At 34.8% G+C, this 17,623-nt stretch overlaps 1 protein-coding gene across 4 annotated transcripts in view; it reads left to right on the top strand.

The window, feature by feature from the left end:
* Nucleotides 1-4,884: 4,884 nt before the first annotated feature.
* Nucleotides 4,885-17,623, top strand: part of LOC100181616 (potassium voltage-gated channel subfamily B member 2) — a 19,317-nt gene continuing 6,578 nt past the window's right edge. The window contains exons 1-8 of one of the 4 annotated variants that reach the window (XM_026840899.1): nt 4,885-5,021; nt 11,551-11,662; nt 12,441-12,610; nt 13,266-13,369; nt 14,860-14,902; nt 15,607-15,727; nt 16,338-16,416; nt 17,432-17,578. In XM_026840899.1, the coding sequence (XP_026696700.1) occupies nt 11,600-11,662; nt 12,441-12,610; nt 13,266-13,369; nt 14,860-14,902; nt 15,607-15,727; nt 16,338-16,416; nt 17,432-17,578 (727 nt within the window). In that variant the 5' untranslated portion in view covers nt 4,885-5,021; nt 11,551-11,599. Of the gene's footprint in view, nt 5,022-9,985; nt 11,011-11,550; nt 11,663-12,440; nt 12,611-13,265; nt 13,370-14,859; nt 14,903-15,606; nt 15,728-16,337; nt 16,417-17,431; nt 17,579-17,623 lie in introns of those variants that run through there. The other 3 variants (XM_026840902.1, XM_026840897.1, XM_018816138.2) reach the window with 3 other exon arrangements.

The following is a 17,623-nucleotide window of genomic DNA, read 5'->3' as shown; positions in this document are numbered from 1 at the left end:
GTTGTCCTGTTAAATTCGCCGCAATATCGAGTTCGTTTCGTCAGATCAGGGTCCCTAGTTCGAATCCAGGGGGAGGAGGGTATTGATTATACCTCGCCGATCAGGATACGGGTCATTTTTCTACCGAGCTATGTTATGGAATATGAGAGCCCTTTCAGGTCATTTTTTTCTGCAGGAAACTGTGTGTTGAATTATGTATAACTTCTAATGTGCAACGGAGGCTCGGGCATAATCGTTAAGTGCTGGCTCACAGAGGTGTTAAGTGCAACTAAATCCCAAATTCAGGGTCCCAAATCGATTATAGAGAAAATGACAGAAATGCGCTCGCCTTAAAAACTTTAATCTAAATTTCGTTGAAAAAATAATCAGGTTAAAAGAAAGTGTTTAGTTTTATAAAATGCTTAGTCTACGTTTGTATTCGTTTACGACTACAGTACATTTTTAGGAAATATAGTTGGGTGGGGGAAGACGGGATACCTTTAGGACATAAAATCCAAATATCCTGATCGTATTTTAAACAATTAACAACGGTGTATGGGAGTCGTGGGGATACGGTTTTATAATTTTTAAATGTTCTTTGTTTACTACCAAATGAGAAAATGGAATAAAAATGTGTCGCATCTTCCCCACCTTACTACTACATATATAATTATTTCTGCGACATTTTTAAAGCAGTGTCTTTGATGACAATAAATAGGTTCCATGGCTAATAAACCAGCAGCCAGGCTATGTTACCAAGAGTCATGAAATTTTAATAAGACAGAAAGGTTGAATGTACCACGGGTAGTCCAACGGCTAATTTATGTGCAGTACTCGTTATGTTTTATCTATACTACAGCAGTGCATAGCTTGAGCCTATATATTTTATCTTTGGGTCTTTATATAGCAGTATATATATAGCCTATACCTACTGAATACGGTGTAAACCGAATATGTTGTAAATAGCGAATATATGTATGCACATGCTTGTATAGTATAGTGGGGGAAAGTGGTACTTATTTTCATTCTACTCATTTCTCGTCCAAGGTGTTGGTAAAAATATTAATAAAATTATATAAACGTAAGTCTATACGACTCTAAAAGAGCGTCGTTAGTTGTTGAAAACATGTTCAAGAAATATGGGTGCGGTGTCGCATACTATATCCCACAGTATTAGAACGGTTTCTTATCTTATCCCACAGTATCGCATTACAGTTTGTATATACAGTAGGATGGGGAAAGATGGGACACTTTTTAACTCTATTTTCTCCACTCATTTAGGAGTAAACAAAGAACATTCAAAGAAATATGAAACTATGTCTTCATGACTCACATAGACCGTTGTTAATTGTTTAAAACACGATCAGGATATCTGGATATTATGTACTAAAAGTGTTCCATCTTCCCCCACCCAACTATATTTCCTAACAATGTACTGTTGTATATAGAAAATATGTATACAAATGCTTGTACGTCATTACTGCTGCAGATACTTTGGTGTCATACTGAATATATGATCTTGTCGTTCCATACAAGGCAGTAAAATAATATTTAGAGGATTTACACCGAACGTTAAATTATTAATACGGAACTAATTGAGTCAATATATACGCATGCCTTATACAACGTACATTGTGCATGCCATATCTATGGGACGGTAATGCATAAAGAAGTTAATACATAATTCATGGCATCTTTACGATATGAATGCGCAAATTAATTTTTCTGCGGGTCAACATGCTTTTGTGGTGATCTGTTGTCCGAAATAAATGAATTCACACAAAACTAGACAAAAAGCATCGGCCAAATCCCATAGTTTCGCTTGCCAGAAAATTTCTAATTCGGTCTAAGATGTAGCCTATATAGTAGGGTGCGGGGAAGGCATTTTTTCGTTCTATACCTCTTTCCAATTGGTAGTAAACAAAGAATAGTTAAAGAATTATAAAACCGTATTCTCACGACTCGAATGACCGTTGGTAATTGTTTAAAACACGTTTAAGATATTTGGATGTTATGTGCTAAAAAGATGTCACGCCCCCCCACTCTACTATAATATTATATTAAAACATTCGTAACCTATACAAACGAGTACTGCGTGTTAAGGTGCACTGTGTGTTCTACTACACTTTCGCCTTCGCTGGGCGTATTTCGACTAACATTGAGTATGTAATACGTCATCGTGTTAACATTTAAAAAACGAAGTAGTGGCCTTCATTAATTAATAATCAACCATGCCCAAAAAACAAAAGGAAATACACAGGAATTAAGTACAGTGAGCTGTGCCATACGTTTAAGACCCAACTTCTATATACAAAGGCTTGCATTGTTTAAATTTGCATTATTAGGTTTTCTGAAAGTAAGGAATACAAAGGGTGTAATATGGATGTTTAGTTTGATGTATTAGTTTATGGGTCAGTTGTTTAGAGCAGTTTATGTATAGTATAGGATGGAAGAAGTGGGACACCTTTTATTATATTTTCCCGTTACATTCGACAGTAAACAAAGAACATTTAAAGAATTATAAAACCGTACCCTCATGACTCCCATAGACCGTTTTTAATTGTTTAAAAACGATCCGGATATTTGAGTTTTGTGTGCTAAGGGTGTCCCATCTCACACCTTCCTACTTAAAGTAAATATCTTCTCATATGTTTAGTATTTCTTACTTTAGTGGTCAACAAACATTGCGCTTAATACTCGGCTCTATAGAAATATATTACTCTTAGATAAATGCATTGGTTTATGGGTTACTTGTTTGAAGCGGTCTTATGATGCGTGCACTGCCATAACATGTCGACCAGCATCAAATTTTGATTCAATAATCGCTCATTCTACTGCGATGATTGATATTGAAGGTAAAATAATGTTAGTATAGGTTGCGGTAAGATGCTACATGTTTTCATTGTCGTAGCATTTGGTATAATCAAGGATAGAAAGAACTTAATAGCTCCACGACTTTAAAATAGCGTTTTAAATGTTTAAATAACGATCAGGAAATAAAGGAATATTATGTGTAATAGGGGTATAATAATAATAACTTTATTTGTCTCTTCAATTACGGTAGCAAAGATTTAAAAATATTTTAAATATAAAGACAGGATATAGCGACAAAACAACAGTTGTTAAGACACGCTTGCAGTTAAAAACATATTTACATTTAATTGGAACAAATAAGCGTGGTCGCTACACCTAGTCCATCTTACCCCAAACTAATAACTCGCTAAACATAATCCATGCGCAGATATAGCAACCTAAACAACCAGACATAGATATCTTATACCTAAATGACTTTTCACACCAGCAGTGGCCATTGGGACTTCAAAGTTACTCGTGCGTGACGTATATGGAATGCTGCGCAGATGCAACCAGATTATTACGTCACAATACCATGTCTCCGAGGGGTAGCGGTTTGCGCTAACCGTACAAATCGTGTGTTAAGCAATATACAACTATAGTAGGCTGACAACATGTTTTACTTTCCATTGTTTTCAATGGAACTTATTTTTCTCAACGAGAGCATGCGGATTTAGTTGTATGGGGTGTCGTACCGGTACCTATAGCTTCGTTCAGGAAATAAACTAGTTCAGCAGTTACGTATTAATACTTGGCTTAATGTGAGTTTAAGAAACTTATCTCTCATATATTTTCTGTTCTAGTGTATGTATTGCTAAATTGGACATAGAAACGGCATTTTAATCAATATCGATCCATCGGGTAATGAGGTAATATTAAAAAGGTTTCAGGACAGAGTTCTGACAGAAAAAATTGACGTAACTAGATTTCTAAATTAAAGGAATTATTCTTTTGCCGTTGGTTGGTTGTGCATGTCAATTCAAAAATAGATTAGATTGGGTGCTTGAACCGCCTGTGTGTATAAATATCCACTAACATTGAAAATAAGCGTTTAATTTAGTTAAAAGGAACCCCGGAGAGTTCTAATTCTGACAAAATTGTCGGAAGCAATTATCACTGCTGTACTCGACCAAGACAGAGCGACGGTAATGGAGAAGAGTTGTGTTTAATTAATTATGAGCTCCTCGGTCCGCATTAAGTAGATTAAGGCTTAAGCCGACACCTACCGAAGCGCTCACTTGCCTGCTGATAATATGGGACGCCGCGGAACGTTGTGAATTTACGTCAATGCAACAGCAGTTGAAAGTCGCATGCTTTTGGTAGTGTTAGATGCCATGCAAGGAATAGCTTGATAATATAGGGAAGTTATTTAAAGATTTTTCTTCATGTAAAATAGGCGAGTCGCCCGAACCCCATGGCAGTTGTAAACATCTTAAAAAATCTATTTTACTGACCATAATAAAATAATCTACTAAACACATAACTGAACAAAGACTACATAATTTGTATTTATGTCTTCGAAACCGATAGTGAAGATCGTGTTATTTAAAGAAGGGAAGAGAAAGGAATCAAAATGACGGTCGTTAAAACAACGTTATAGATAATACTGCTGTGAAAGAGTGTCAGTTGAAAAGGGTGGCTGTTGCGCCCAAGACTAAACATGTTTAACTACCAGACGGAATTCCCCACAGCTTTCTGAGTTTTTACATCTTGTCATAGTCGTTAAGTTAGTACAGCAAGTATACTAATGACCAGCTAAAGTGAAGTGACGACAAGAGTGCATCGCGTCGTCACATTGTGGCTTTATGTTCCCAACAGGCTTAATTAAATTTACTTCATTAGATGACAAACACTTGGAGAGTTGTATAAGCATTGTTTTTCATGCCTGTCGCCTATCAGGACAACAGTTCCATTATATATGGGTAAGGTGCTGGAGGACCTAGGACTTAGACCAGATCTGACCCATTACCCCAGCAAGACAGCAGCTAGGCGTGATGTATGTGAATATTCTATATAATGTAAAGCCTTTAAACTACTTTGATTAACTGTTTCAGTTGATTTAGTAAATTAGAAAAATGCTAGAAACCTGTTTCGTGGACTTTACTCGAGGAAATCTTCTTCTTATAAAAAGTTAAAAGAAACCAAGAAAATTTCATCAACAGATCGGATACCGGTGTCTACGATCGAAGGTAAGAATGTGTTTGACATTGACATTTAATAACCAAGTTCTTATATAATAGAGTGGGAAAGATGGGACACCTTTTCGTTCTATTTTCTTGTCCCATTTGGTAGTAAACAAAGAACATTAAAAAAATATAAAACCGTAATCTCAAGACTTCAATATACCGTTGTTAGTTGTTTAAAACACAATAAGAATATTTGGATATTATGTGCTAAAAGTGTCCCATCTTCCCCCACCCTACTATATGTCTAATATTTGTTACTTGAGCGGGCTAGCATGAGTTTTTCAAATTACCAGCCATGTATGAAAAATACGAAAAATAATCACCTACAGGGTAACATACATGGCAACTCGGAAGCTGGCGCGAGGTGTATATGAACACCCGTGTTATAACAACTGTGGTTTTCTGGCTATGTGAGAACAAACCAAGTTACGTTTATTTAAGCTTTCACTTTATACTCGGCTCTAAATTCTATTTTTCGCATGATTTTAATGATACTCTGTAGCACTTGTAGTAATGAGACGGATGTCTGAATGCTTGTGTTGTTGACCTGTTGGTTCAATGTGTTAAGTATCCGTCATCCAAATTGATTCAAAATCGATTTCTTTTCGCTCGGGAGAACGCAAGTCATGTTTAAGCAATCTCTCCAACTGTCGTTTGTGCGTAAAATGTAAAACCCATATGTTGCTCATGTGTTTTACATTTTGTACAAAACAGACGCCAAGGTATACAGCCAATGCAACTTATTTTCGGATAAGCGTGCATGACTCGACAAAAGACTATTCGCGGAATTATGAATAAATTATATGCTGAACGTCAAAGAATAAAATAGTACATATTCATGGTTATGCAAGATCTATACGAATACGAAATATTCACATAAATATTACTATATTGGATCTATACATTACAAAATGAATCAAAGCTTGTCCAGAGTCAGGACAAAATTAAATGTCTTTTTAAGGACAGGTATTGTAAAGACAAAATTATACTCATCACTGTACAATTCAGCAGTCCCATATATTCCGAACATGCGTTTTCCCTTGCCTAATGAAACATTAATGAGTCTTTAAAGTTCAGGAGCTTCTTTCACTGGATCCATGTACAGAAACTCTCTCAAAAACACAACACGATGAACTGATTTGCTGTTAATGAATTGTTTAGTTAAAACGTGGTTTTCCGAATGTTCCACTAAAAACAGATGAGAGAAAAGCATTAATAGTTATTTATTTCATGTTTGTCTTATAATTTGACTGATAAATCTATAGTTGATGTTATACACAATATACAGCAAACATCTAACTATTTCTATCTAAAGCAAAAAAGCTTAAATTTGATCTGAATTCGTGTATATGTCGAGTATATCGTGTTAAGGCAAGTATGACTAAAAAGCAGGTGCGACTTTTAACTTGGTGTCAAAAATATTTAAATAATATGATCGCCAGGTGGCGACGGAGAAGCACCTGCTCTTTTTGGTGGCTGCAGGTGCTATTCATAGTAGTGTGGGGGGGAGATGGGACACCTTTATCTAAATATCCTGATCGTGTTTGAAACAATTAACAACGGTCTATGGGTGTCGTGAGGATACGGTTTTGTAATTCTTTGAATGTTCTTTTTTTACAACCACATGGGAAGAGAAAATAGAATAAAAAGGTGTCCCGATCTTTCCCAACCCTACTGTATAACGAAAACACTGATGAAAATATAAGTATTGGTGTTGTAATTAAAGTAGGACACACTATGTTCGATGATTGTGGCCACTGTCGTTGTGTACTACGCAATGCACATCAATTCAGTAGTTTGCCAATTGCCTTTCAATATGTGGTTTTAGGTTTTATAATAGTAAATGCTAACACAACAGTTTTGACCGCATAGAACTCGCAAATAGTCATTGGCAGATTCCGCACGCCGACAGTCAATCATCAAATTTCAATATAACGTAATTATCTCTTAAACGGTAGCGAAGATCATGGTATTTAAAGAACGGGAAGAAAAGGGAATTAACAATAAAACGACAGTTGTTAAAACACGCCACATGGATAAATGGTATTGGAAAACAATAGACGAACATAAAGGCAATAAAAAGGTATCTGTTTACGTTTAAAACATAAAACCCTTTGTCCACTTTAGAAAAACGGCGTTCAATTTATCTTACGTAAACGTAAGCGGTCGCTTACGCACCGCTTTCACGTAAAATCGTTCAAGCGAAACAACGGTTTCGTGCGTGACGAATATCCAGTCTCAATCGCTGTGCGTCTCGGATTAAAAACGCGCCTGAGTAAAGCAGTCGAGATTAACACCTCACGCGTTTTGGTCGTTATGTTATGCCGTTTTGATTAAAAGTTTAGAAAACTAACAGTTAGTAAACAACCGGAATTATATTAAAAAAAAAACAGTTTAAAGTTGAGATTCTTTGCAGTACATAAAAGGTTTAATATTTATCTACCAAATTAACGTGGGACGTTATAGCTTTATTTTACTTTTGTCTGAGAAACGGTGCCTTCTTTCAACTAATAATTATTTGTGATTGTGATTTGTGAATATTCAAAAACGCTGCCAGAAAAGAAATTGATTCGTTTTCCATAGTATTTGCTTGTCCAGGTATTGAGTCATAGTTGTATTGATTCGCTTACAGGTCGCAACAGCCAGCCAATTAAAGAAGACGCCTTCTGGTACAGCTGAGCGAGCTGAGAATCTGCTATCTTGGAAAACGAGTCTTGATGTTTGTGTATTGTCTTTTAGAACTCACAAAGAGAGCAGTGCCTTTAGTTATACATGTAGACATTGCATTGTGTAATATAATTGTCAATTGTGGTTAATCATATTATAATTGTAGCTTATTATATTTTAAGCTGTAAACACGCATTCAATAGCATTCAAAGTCAAAAGGGCAGAACTTTTAAACGTCACGCATTGAATAAATGCATTTAACGTAAATCGTGCGTTGAGAACGACTGTGTGTATAGACTGCAAATCATAGTAATGTAACGTTCTTCTATCTTAAGCTAATGTTGGCGTGTTTAAAAAAACAGCAATGACTAATTGTTAGTTATGATAGTAGGAAACCCTATGTCAAACGTTTTTTCTTCTTGTAGTTTTGTTGTTGTCACACTATGGACACGCCTGTCAATCAAAATCGGCAAAAACAACATTCTTTGCGAGTTAAAGAAAACCACAAGTTCAATGATATTTGCGCAACTTATTTGTACAATATAATGCAAATATTACAATGTGTGAAATTTTAGGTTTGGTATGCGCGTATATGGAACAAATGATAGTTTTTTTGAAACTTATTGTTTTAACTGTTTTACGCAGAGTATTGTTGCGTCTCAATGTTCGGTCATATATAATAGGATTGGGGAAGATTGGACACCTTTTAAATCTATTTTTTCGTCCCATTTGGCAGTAAGCAAAGAACATTCAAGAATTATAAAACCATATCCTCACGACTCCCATAGACCGTTGTTAATTGTTTAAAACACGATCAGGATATTTGAATATTATGTGACTCATCTTCCCCAACCCTACTATATAATATAGTACTGTGGGGTATAATGGGATATACCGTTATCAACTAAACCCATGTTTTGAGATTGTATTTCTAACAGTTAACAACGCTTTCTATAGAAAGTCAGTTAAATCAGAACAATGTTTATTTCTGGTCAACCCAACGTATAAGAGATTATGAGATAGAGCGTATCCTGCTGTAAATAATGAAGAGTTTAGAATAAACAAAGTCGATCTTATATTTGGCGTTATGTGTGTACCAGCTTCGTAGCCTAAGGGTATTTAGTGCAAGGCTTGAAAGGCTTATACATATATTGTATATAGGTATGTACAAGCTGTGTTTGAACTCGTGGGTTTGGTTTAACCATTAAAGCATCGATAGTACTTTGATGTATAGCTGTGTGGTTTGCTATACAACTAGAAGAAATGTAAAGTACTCTGGTGCAAGATGGGACATTTTAGCACATAATGTCCAAACTTCCTGATCGTGTTTTAAACAATTAACAATGGTATATGGGAGTCGTTAAGATATATACTGTTTTATAAGTCTTTTAATGTTCTTTGTTTACTGCCAAATAGAACAAAAATGTATCCCACATTACTATATAGAAAAATCTAACATACATATATAAAAGATTAATTCGACTTGTATACACCAAATATTAAGACAGCCAGTCTTTTCATAGTGTTATACAGTGAAACTTCAAATATAGAAAGCGAACTCTCTATTTTTCATCTATTTTCCATCAAAATTTCTGCGCCAAATATATATATTACGACTATACTTACAGGTTTGCATAATTTAAATCAAAACAGGACGTGTAGTATTAGTCTTTCGCTTTTCACACTGTAATGAAAAGCTTATATGCCGTATATAGTTCCTAAGAAGGATAATACATATTACATGAACTATTGGTTCTAGCCGTTATCTTATTACCGTGAAGCATGCATAAAATTGTCGTTGCTATATCTCTTTTTTTCTTTAGTAAATGAGAGTGTATTTATAAGATAGATAGTCGCACTCGTTCGCTTTGTTTCCAGTAAAATAGCCCATTGTTAAACGCCATGAATTTTTCATTGGTTGTCTTGCCGCAAATGATCCTACTTTTGCTAAAACGGGCAGTCAGGGTTAGTTGAGTTGCCAAGGAACTATAGTTCCCACGCCAGCAGTAGAGTTGAAATGCATATATATGTATATATATATATATATATATATATAGTAGAGTGGGGGGAGATGGGACACCCTTTCATTCTATTTTGCCGACTTATTTGGTAATAAACAAAAAACATTTAAAGAATTATAAAACCGCATCCTGACGACTCCCATGAACCGTTGTTAATTGTTTAAAACACGATCAGGATATTTGAATATTATGTGCTAAAGGTGCCCCATCCTCACCCACCCTACTCTCTCTCTATATATATGTGTGTAACGTAGTTTGGTTCCTTATACCATGAGCTGGCTAATGGATTGTATGTTATATGTAGTCGCGTAAAGATACGACAGTCGCGTAATCGATAGTTGAAAATAAAAATCTCCAAAAGAAGTTAATAAAAACGTTAAGAACCGTGTGAAATATAGAATAGAACCATGTGGAATTGAACCGTGTAAAAAATATTTTTTTGATGGAATATTCAATACTATACCCTTATAATGCATCTTCTATGTTTTTGAATGCGATTGCAAAAAGAATTAATTAATTTTTCGACAAGTTTAACGACTTTCTGTGAAGTGTCGATTTAAAGTGATAAATAATTCGACTCATTATAACCTGGAGTTTTAGGGTCCAAGGCTTGTCGCTGCTACCATTGTGGGCGTATGTGTCCTTGGTCAAGATACTTAACAGCAATTGCTACAACCCAGTGGTCACTAATGAGTTGTTTAAATTATCAGCCATAATGTCAGTTCAAGATAGCAAGATAGCAAGTGCTTAATAATTTGACAACTTTAATTTTAAATTCCTAGACGTATAATAAAATTAAAGCCATTTTCGGCGTTCGGTTCGTCTGTAGCACTTAGTTATAATAGTTATGTAGTGTAAACTGACGTCTGAAACAACAATTGGAATATGAAGTCCAGCGTAAGTGACGATTGCATGGACGATTCAGAAGCTCTACGAATTCCATGTAACGGGAAAATACCAAAGTCAAACAAAACTTTTGCAATTACTGGAACCGAAAGCCCGAGGTCCAGCATTGTTTGCCAAAGCCCGTCTTTAGTAAAACTGTCATCAACCAGCAATCTTAAACTTCATGCAAATTATGACCGGGGAAGAAAAAACTCTTTAGAATTTGAGGTTCCGCCTAATCTCTCCCCCTTGAGCGATTGTCCCACTGAGTTTGAACAACGTTCAACGTGCGCGGGAGATTCTCCACAGCACCATGGTCATTACACCACAAACCCTGAGAAACTTAAATCTAAGAAACGTTCACACGGTCGTAAAACCTCCATATTTGCCTCAGCTTTTGGTAAATTACACCAAACGATGTGAGTGTACAACAAATGAATGAATGGTTCGTTTCAGGAGATAATTCCATTTAAAAATATAATTAAAGAAGAAAATATATAGTAGTGTGGGGGAAGATGGGACGCATTTTCGTTCTATTTTCTTATCCTATTTGGTGGTAAACAGAAAACATTTAAAGAATTACAAAACCGTATCCCCACGTATCCCATATACCGTTGTTAATTGTTTATAACATGATCTGGTTATTAAGATAATATGTGCTAAAGTCTCCCATCTTCCCCCACCCAACTGTATAAACAATATAAAAAGAAATGCTTTAAAAAGTTTTTCATAAACATAAAATCAAAACAACTCAAAAATCAACAAAACATTTTTTTGACAAATATTTGCAACATAAACTGTCTCTCTTTTATTAGGAAAATAAGGTTTTCGGTTTCGCGTTTCGGTTTCGCAAAACAAAAACTTTCAGTGATTCTTTCTTTACTAAACCTAAACCTAAAAGTGAAAATATTTATCTAACTTAAAATAATCACGATGAAATTTCAAGTTTGTTTTTTCAGACGAAGAAAGAAATCTCGAAAATTCACACGTTGCGAGAAGGGGGAAAACATGGAAGAAAAGCAAAAAAAACGACAACGAGTTCGGCTTAACGTTGGCGGATATATACACGAGGTGAAATAATTAACTGTCATTCATTTTTACGATGGAAATTTATTTTATAATTTATTTAACTGTTCCAAGCAAAATACATGATCGAACTCACGGGTGTGCTAAGCATAGCATAATGTCGGGTTTCAAAACAAAGCAGTCTAATATAGGCATATCAAATCCTGTCAATCATTTTTAACTGCTGGATTGTAACAATAACTGTATATAAAATGTGCTGTTGTAAACTATATAAGTTATTGTTATACCATACTTATACTTAGGCTGCATAAGTATATCGTAAAAAAACATTTCAAGGAGATATATTTTACTTTCGGCATCGTGGGTCTGGCGTACCGGTCCAAGGCTTGTCACTGCTACCATTGTATACGTATATGTGTATTTGGGCTTAATGACAATTGCTCCAACCTAGTGGTCACTAATTTGTTATCCAATTTGTCCACATACAAAAAAAAAGCAATCATACATATGGTCACTCGTATAAGCGGACAGGTGAATAAAATATATTAGGTTTTCTGATTACAATCGTGGGGTAATACGGGACACGTTCCAATCTCTTTTTATGTCTCATTTGGGAATAAACAAAGAATATTTATAAACCGTAGCCGTACGACTCTAAAATACCGTTTTATTATTAAAAACGATTAGGTAAAGCGGTGTATCACATATCTTCACTCAAATGCCGTAACGGTTCCTTGTGTTCTGAAATATATATTACACCTCAACAATATGTAGTCAGGTCTATCTTACCTTACAGTACCGTACATTACTACCTTTACCTCAGGTGCGGTGGGGAACACTTGAGCAACTTCCACACACTAGGCTTGGCAAGTTAAGAGAATGTGAAACTAGATGCGAGATTATGGGACTCGCCGACGACCACGACCCAACGTCTAACGAATATTTTTTTGACCGTCATCCCGGAGCTTTTACTCCAATATTGAATTTTTACAGGTCAGTTGCTCGCCTAGGTTTGGACAGGCTGGCATCTAATTTTAAACTGAACTTTAAAATGGTTTAAAAACATACCAACGGAGAAAAAACTGAATATTATGCTGTCGTTGTTAATAGACAAAAGTAAAATATAAGTAAATAGATCTTCTGGTAAAAAACAGAGAAACTATTTTAACTTATATTACACTTTATGCCCCAAAATGTTATTAAGTTTTTATTAGGGTAAATGTGTTTAAAGGATTTAAACATGTAAGTTGTATAACAATATTAACTCCAAGACTGTCGGTCAATTAATTATATCTATGTATCCTGTCCAGCTCAAATCGATCTAGGTTTCTGTTGATTGTTTTTAAATCGATGAAAACTAGGCTAACTGTCTTGAAATTTAAAATGTATATTAGGGTGGAGAAAGATGGGACACCTTTTTATTCTATTTTTTCGTCCCATTTGGTATGGTAAACAAAGAAGATTCAAATAATTATAAAACCGCATCATCACGACTCCCATAGACCATTGGTAACTGTTTAAAACACGATCCGGATATTTGAATATTATGTGTTAATTAATATAACGATAATAATGATAAATTGTTCCTTCATTCGGATAAATACGAATGTCAGTTTAACATTAGCTTTTGTTTATTCCTATCGTTTAGAACGGGAAAGCTTCATATGCCAGAGGATATTTGTGCTTTGGCATTTAGCGCTGAGCTTGATTACTGGGGGATTGACGACATTTACATTGAATCCTGCTGTCAAGGTAAGAGCACCAATAACTAATATAGAACTAATAGTAGTGTGGGGGAAGACGGGAAATCTTTAGCACATGCTGTCCAAACTTCCTGATCGTATTTTAAACAATTACCAACGGTCTATGGGAGTCGTGAGAATACGGTTTTATAATTTTTTGAATTTTCTTTGTTTACTACCAAATGGGATAAGAAAATAAAACGAAAAGGTTTCCCATCTTCTCCCACCCTACTATATATATTTTTTTAGTCTGTATCATTTCTGTTGCACAATACTGTGTGATAGAAGCAGCAAATCCCATACTTTCCGATCATGTTTTGAATAATTAACAGCGTGATATTTAATATATTGGGTTCAGACGCGGGATACCGTTCTGTATTTTCCGATTGTGTTTTTAATAAATAACAGCAACCTTTTAGTGAGACTACGGTTATAGAATTCCGTAAAAAAAATAGAATGATAATAATCCGATTTTACCCCACTCTTTTACTTTATATATATCTTTTATTATAATTGGTTGGACTTGATATTTATCCGTTGCATTTTCGTATAGAACCAGATCACCATCGCAGTTTAATATAATTAGGAAACATTGGGTATTTTCTCATAACAAACTTTAATGGGTTAACCTTGTATAACTTGTGTACAAAAAGAATCCATCTTTCTCTCCTCCCTCCAAGCATGTGTTTAAATTATTCAGCAAGTTTACGTTTTGATGATTACTATGTTTCGCTTTTTAAGTTAAGAGTCGCTTTTTATAAACTTCATACGTGTTGCATGTCCAATGGATTGGCAATGCGTTTTATTAAACACCACCATATTGCTTGTGGTTTTATTTGACTGACAATTTTATTTAGGCAATATAGTGGGGTGGGGGAAGATGGGACACCTTTAGCACATAATTTCCAAATAGCCTAACCGCCTTTTAAACAATTAATAACGGTCTATGGGAGTCGTGAGGATTCGGTTTTAGAATTCTTAGAATGTTTTTGTTTACTACAAAATGGGACGAGAAAGTGGAATGAAAAGGTGTCCCATCTTCCCCCACCCTATTATATATATATATTTTTATATTTAGGACCCCTTTTCATATCATTTCCCCGTCTCATTTAAGAGTAAAAAAGAATAATCAAAGAAATATAAAACCATATCCTCACGACTCCCATAGACCTTTGTTAATTGTTTAAAACAGGATCAGTGTGTTTGGATTTTATGTGCTAAAAGGTGTCCCGTCTTCCCCCACTCTACTTGCTGAATAATTTAATTTTTGTTTATTTTCGTGGCATCTGGTCCTTATACCAAATTACTTGTTATGTTACACAGCGCCATTTTATTGTGAGTTTTTTTTTATTTAACTGGTCATTAAATTCTACTCTCATTCTATTTAACGTATAGTTTAATATTTGCGTGTATAATTGAACAGGTAATATGTAGAAGTACTAAATTTAATCCTGTTTTGATTTTTTGTAAAATATTTTTTTAGTTATCTTTTTTTTACAGCTCGCTATCATCAGAAGAAAGAGCAGATTTTAGAAGAACTCAGGTTAGTTAAGAGCCAACAATTGTATAAACACGCATGGCCTACTGAATACATTGAGTATATAGGCCATATAATAAACCGAGAACTGATCTTTGCTAGCTGCAAATTTGGCAGAATTATGTTAAATATAGTAACGTGGGGAAGATGGGACACCTTTTCATTCTATTTTCTCGTTATTTGTCCCATTTGGTAGTAAACAAAGAATATTCAAATACTTATAAAACCGTATTCTCACGACTGCCACAGACTGTTGGTAATTGTTTAAAACACGATCAGAATATTTGGATATTAAGTGCTAAGGATGTCCCATCTTACCCAACAGCATTATATTAACACCCAACTGTCTGGTATAACTAAAAGTCACTTAAAATTGGTAAATACGATTCATTTTCAAGAACCTTTATCGAAGTAAAAGCCGTTCCTTGGTGTCGGTGCCGATAATCTTATTTTCATCGACTTTTGATTTTAAAGTCGGCTATGCATAAGCTTGGTTTAAATTATTCAGCATGCTGATATCAATTTACAAACACCCCGATACTCGGTGGACTTTGTTTTCCACCCCCAAGTTGCAAAAACAAATCTTTTGACACCATTCAAAGATGTTATCGCTATCAGCTGGCGGTTGTTGTCTGATTACAGTTGAGTTGAGAAATTTTCTCCTTTGCGGTCGGATTGCCTAAAATGCTGGTTTTATTAAAATCCCGCAGGAGAGAAGCGGACGCGATCAGGGAAAGACAGGGAGATGATTTTAGAGGAATGTGTTGTGCTGAACGACGAAAACTGGTCTGGGATCTCATGGAAAAACCGAATTCCTCACTCGCAGCAAAGGTTTATTACATAAATTTTGGTTTACCACTTTTACAAATGATGTTTATTCTACATTTTAACGGATGATTTTAGAGTTCATAATTAAATGGTTATATATATATATAGTACTGTAGGTTAGATGGGATATCTTTAACACGTAATATCCTATGTTTGCTTATCTTGTTTTAAACAATTAACAACGCTCTTTTGAAGTCGTGAACATACAATGCAGGATTCTTGAACGAAAAATTATTCAGAGTTCAAATATAAGAATATGACGATATATCATTTCATCAATTAAACAAAACGCTTCGCGGGCTGTACGTTTTGAGGTTTAATCATGTTTTACAGTTTTTTGTTAAATATTTATTTAGTTATGTGGGTCATGTATAGTAGGATGGGGGAAGATGGGACACCTTTTTATTCTATTTCCTCGTACATTTTGGTAGTAAACAAAAAACATTCAAAGAATTGTAAAACCTTGTCCTAGCGATTTTCATAGATCGTTGTTATTTGTTTAAAACACAATCAGGATATTTATATATTTTGTGCTAAATGTGTCCCATCTTCCCCCACCTCACTATATCCCAATAATAGTATTGCCATGAGTTTATTCAATTGGAATTTACAGGTGATTGCGATCGTATCCGTCTTGTTTATTGTCCTATCAACGGTCGCTTTGACACTCAACACTGTCCCCGGGCTGCAGGGTAAGTTATACTTTAATAACAATTCGTACAGTCATCTTTATAATCTCGGATAATTTAAACCTTCAAAAGCTTAGACGTTACTTGATTGATATGTTTTGATTGGACCTGGGATTAACTTATTTTTATCCGCACCAATGTGGTTTACATGAACATTCTGTGCGCCTGATCTGACAGACACTAACGCAAGTTATTGATTTCTATTTTAACAATACAGAGTGAACTCAACTTTATATAGAGGTACAAAGACTGATAATCAATATTACCAATTCACGAAACGAAGCATACTAATTGCATTCAATAAATTCCAATGACATACGGAAGTCAAAAACAAAACGAACGAATTTGAAAAAATCAGATGAAAATCAGACAAAGGCATACATACACTGTGTTATTACACGATTGATAAATCAAGTTATTAAACACGATTTCCCATTTTAATCCGGCCAATATAATCTAATAAAATATTTTCATTCGATCAAGGGCAATATCGTTCTAAAATAGAAATGTACAGTCAGGGTAAAATTTCGAAATTTCGAATTTAAATGGCAATGTGTGAAAATAATGATTACATTTTTAGATCTTATAAAGTAAAAACGAAGGCTGCACACGCAACAACAATAAAATACAAATAACAAAACATATACAACTCCGCTTTTTGTTTAAAAAAATGACTTAAATAAAGATTTAAATTCTCGCATGGTGGATCAGAGACAGCAGCAGTTATAACACGGGTGTTCTGTTTCATACACCTCCTGCCCGCTAAAGAGTTACCACGTACGTATGTAACTTCATGGGTAATTAACTTGTTTTTATTAATTTGTTAAGGGGGGGTCATTTTTTTGTAATGTAATTACGGCATATGTAACTTCAAACTTGGCAATTATATATATATATTTTTAAATTTTTTGTTAACATTTTTTTCTGATTTTCGGTAAATAATGTAACTTCTAACTTGGTAGGCGGTTATTTTTTTTCTTTCTTTTTTTTGTTTTTAGTAAATAAAACATGTTAACAGGCAAGGACGGTTTCGACAACCCCCAGCTCGCCCACATAGAGAGTGTTTGCATCGCATGGTTTACCATGGAGTATTTATTAAGGTTCATGTCATCACCAAATAAATGGAAGTTTTTCAAAGGACCGCTGAATATCATTGATTTACTTGGTAAGTGGAGAAAATAAGGTATGGATTAATGAATGAATGAATAAA

This window comes from Ciona intestinalis, chromosome 1 (assembly GCF_000224145.3).
Source record: "Ciona intestinalis chromosome 1, KH, whole genome shotgun sequence".
Lineage (NCBI taxonomy): Eukaryota > Metazoa > Chordata > Ascidiacea > Phlebobranchia > Cionidae > Ciona > Ciona intestinalis.
Note: the sequence above shows the minus strand (reverse complement) of the source record. Positions and strands in the feature narration are given on the sequence as shown.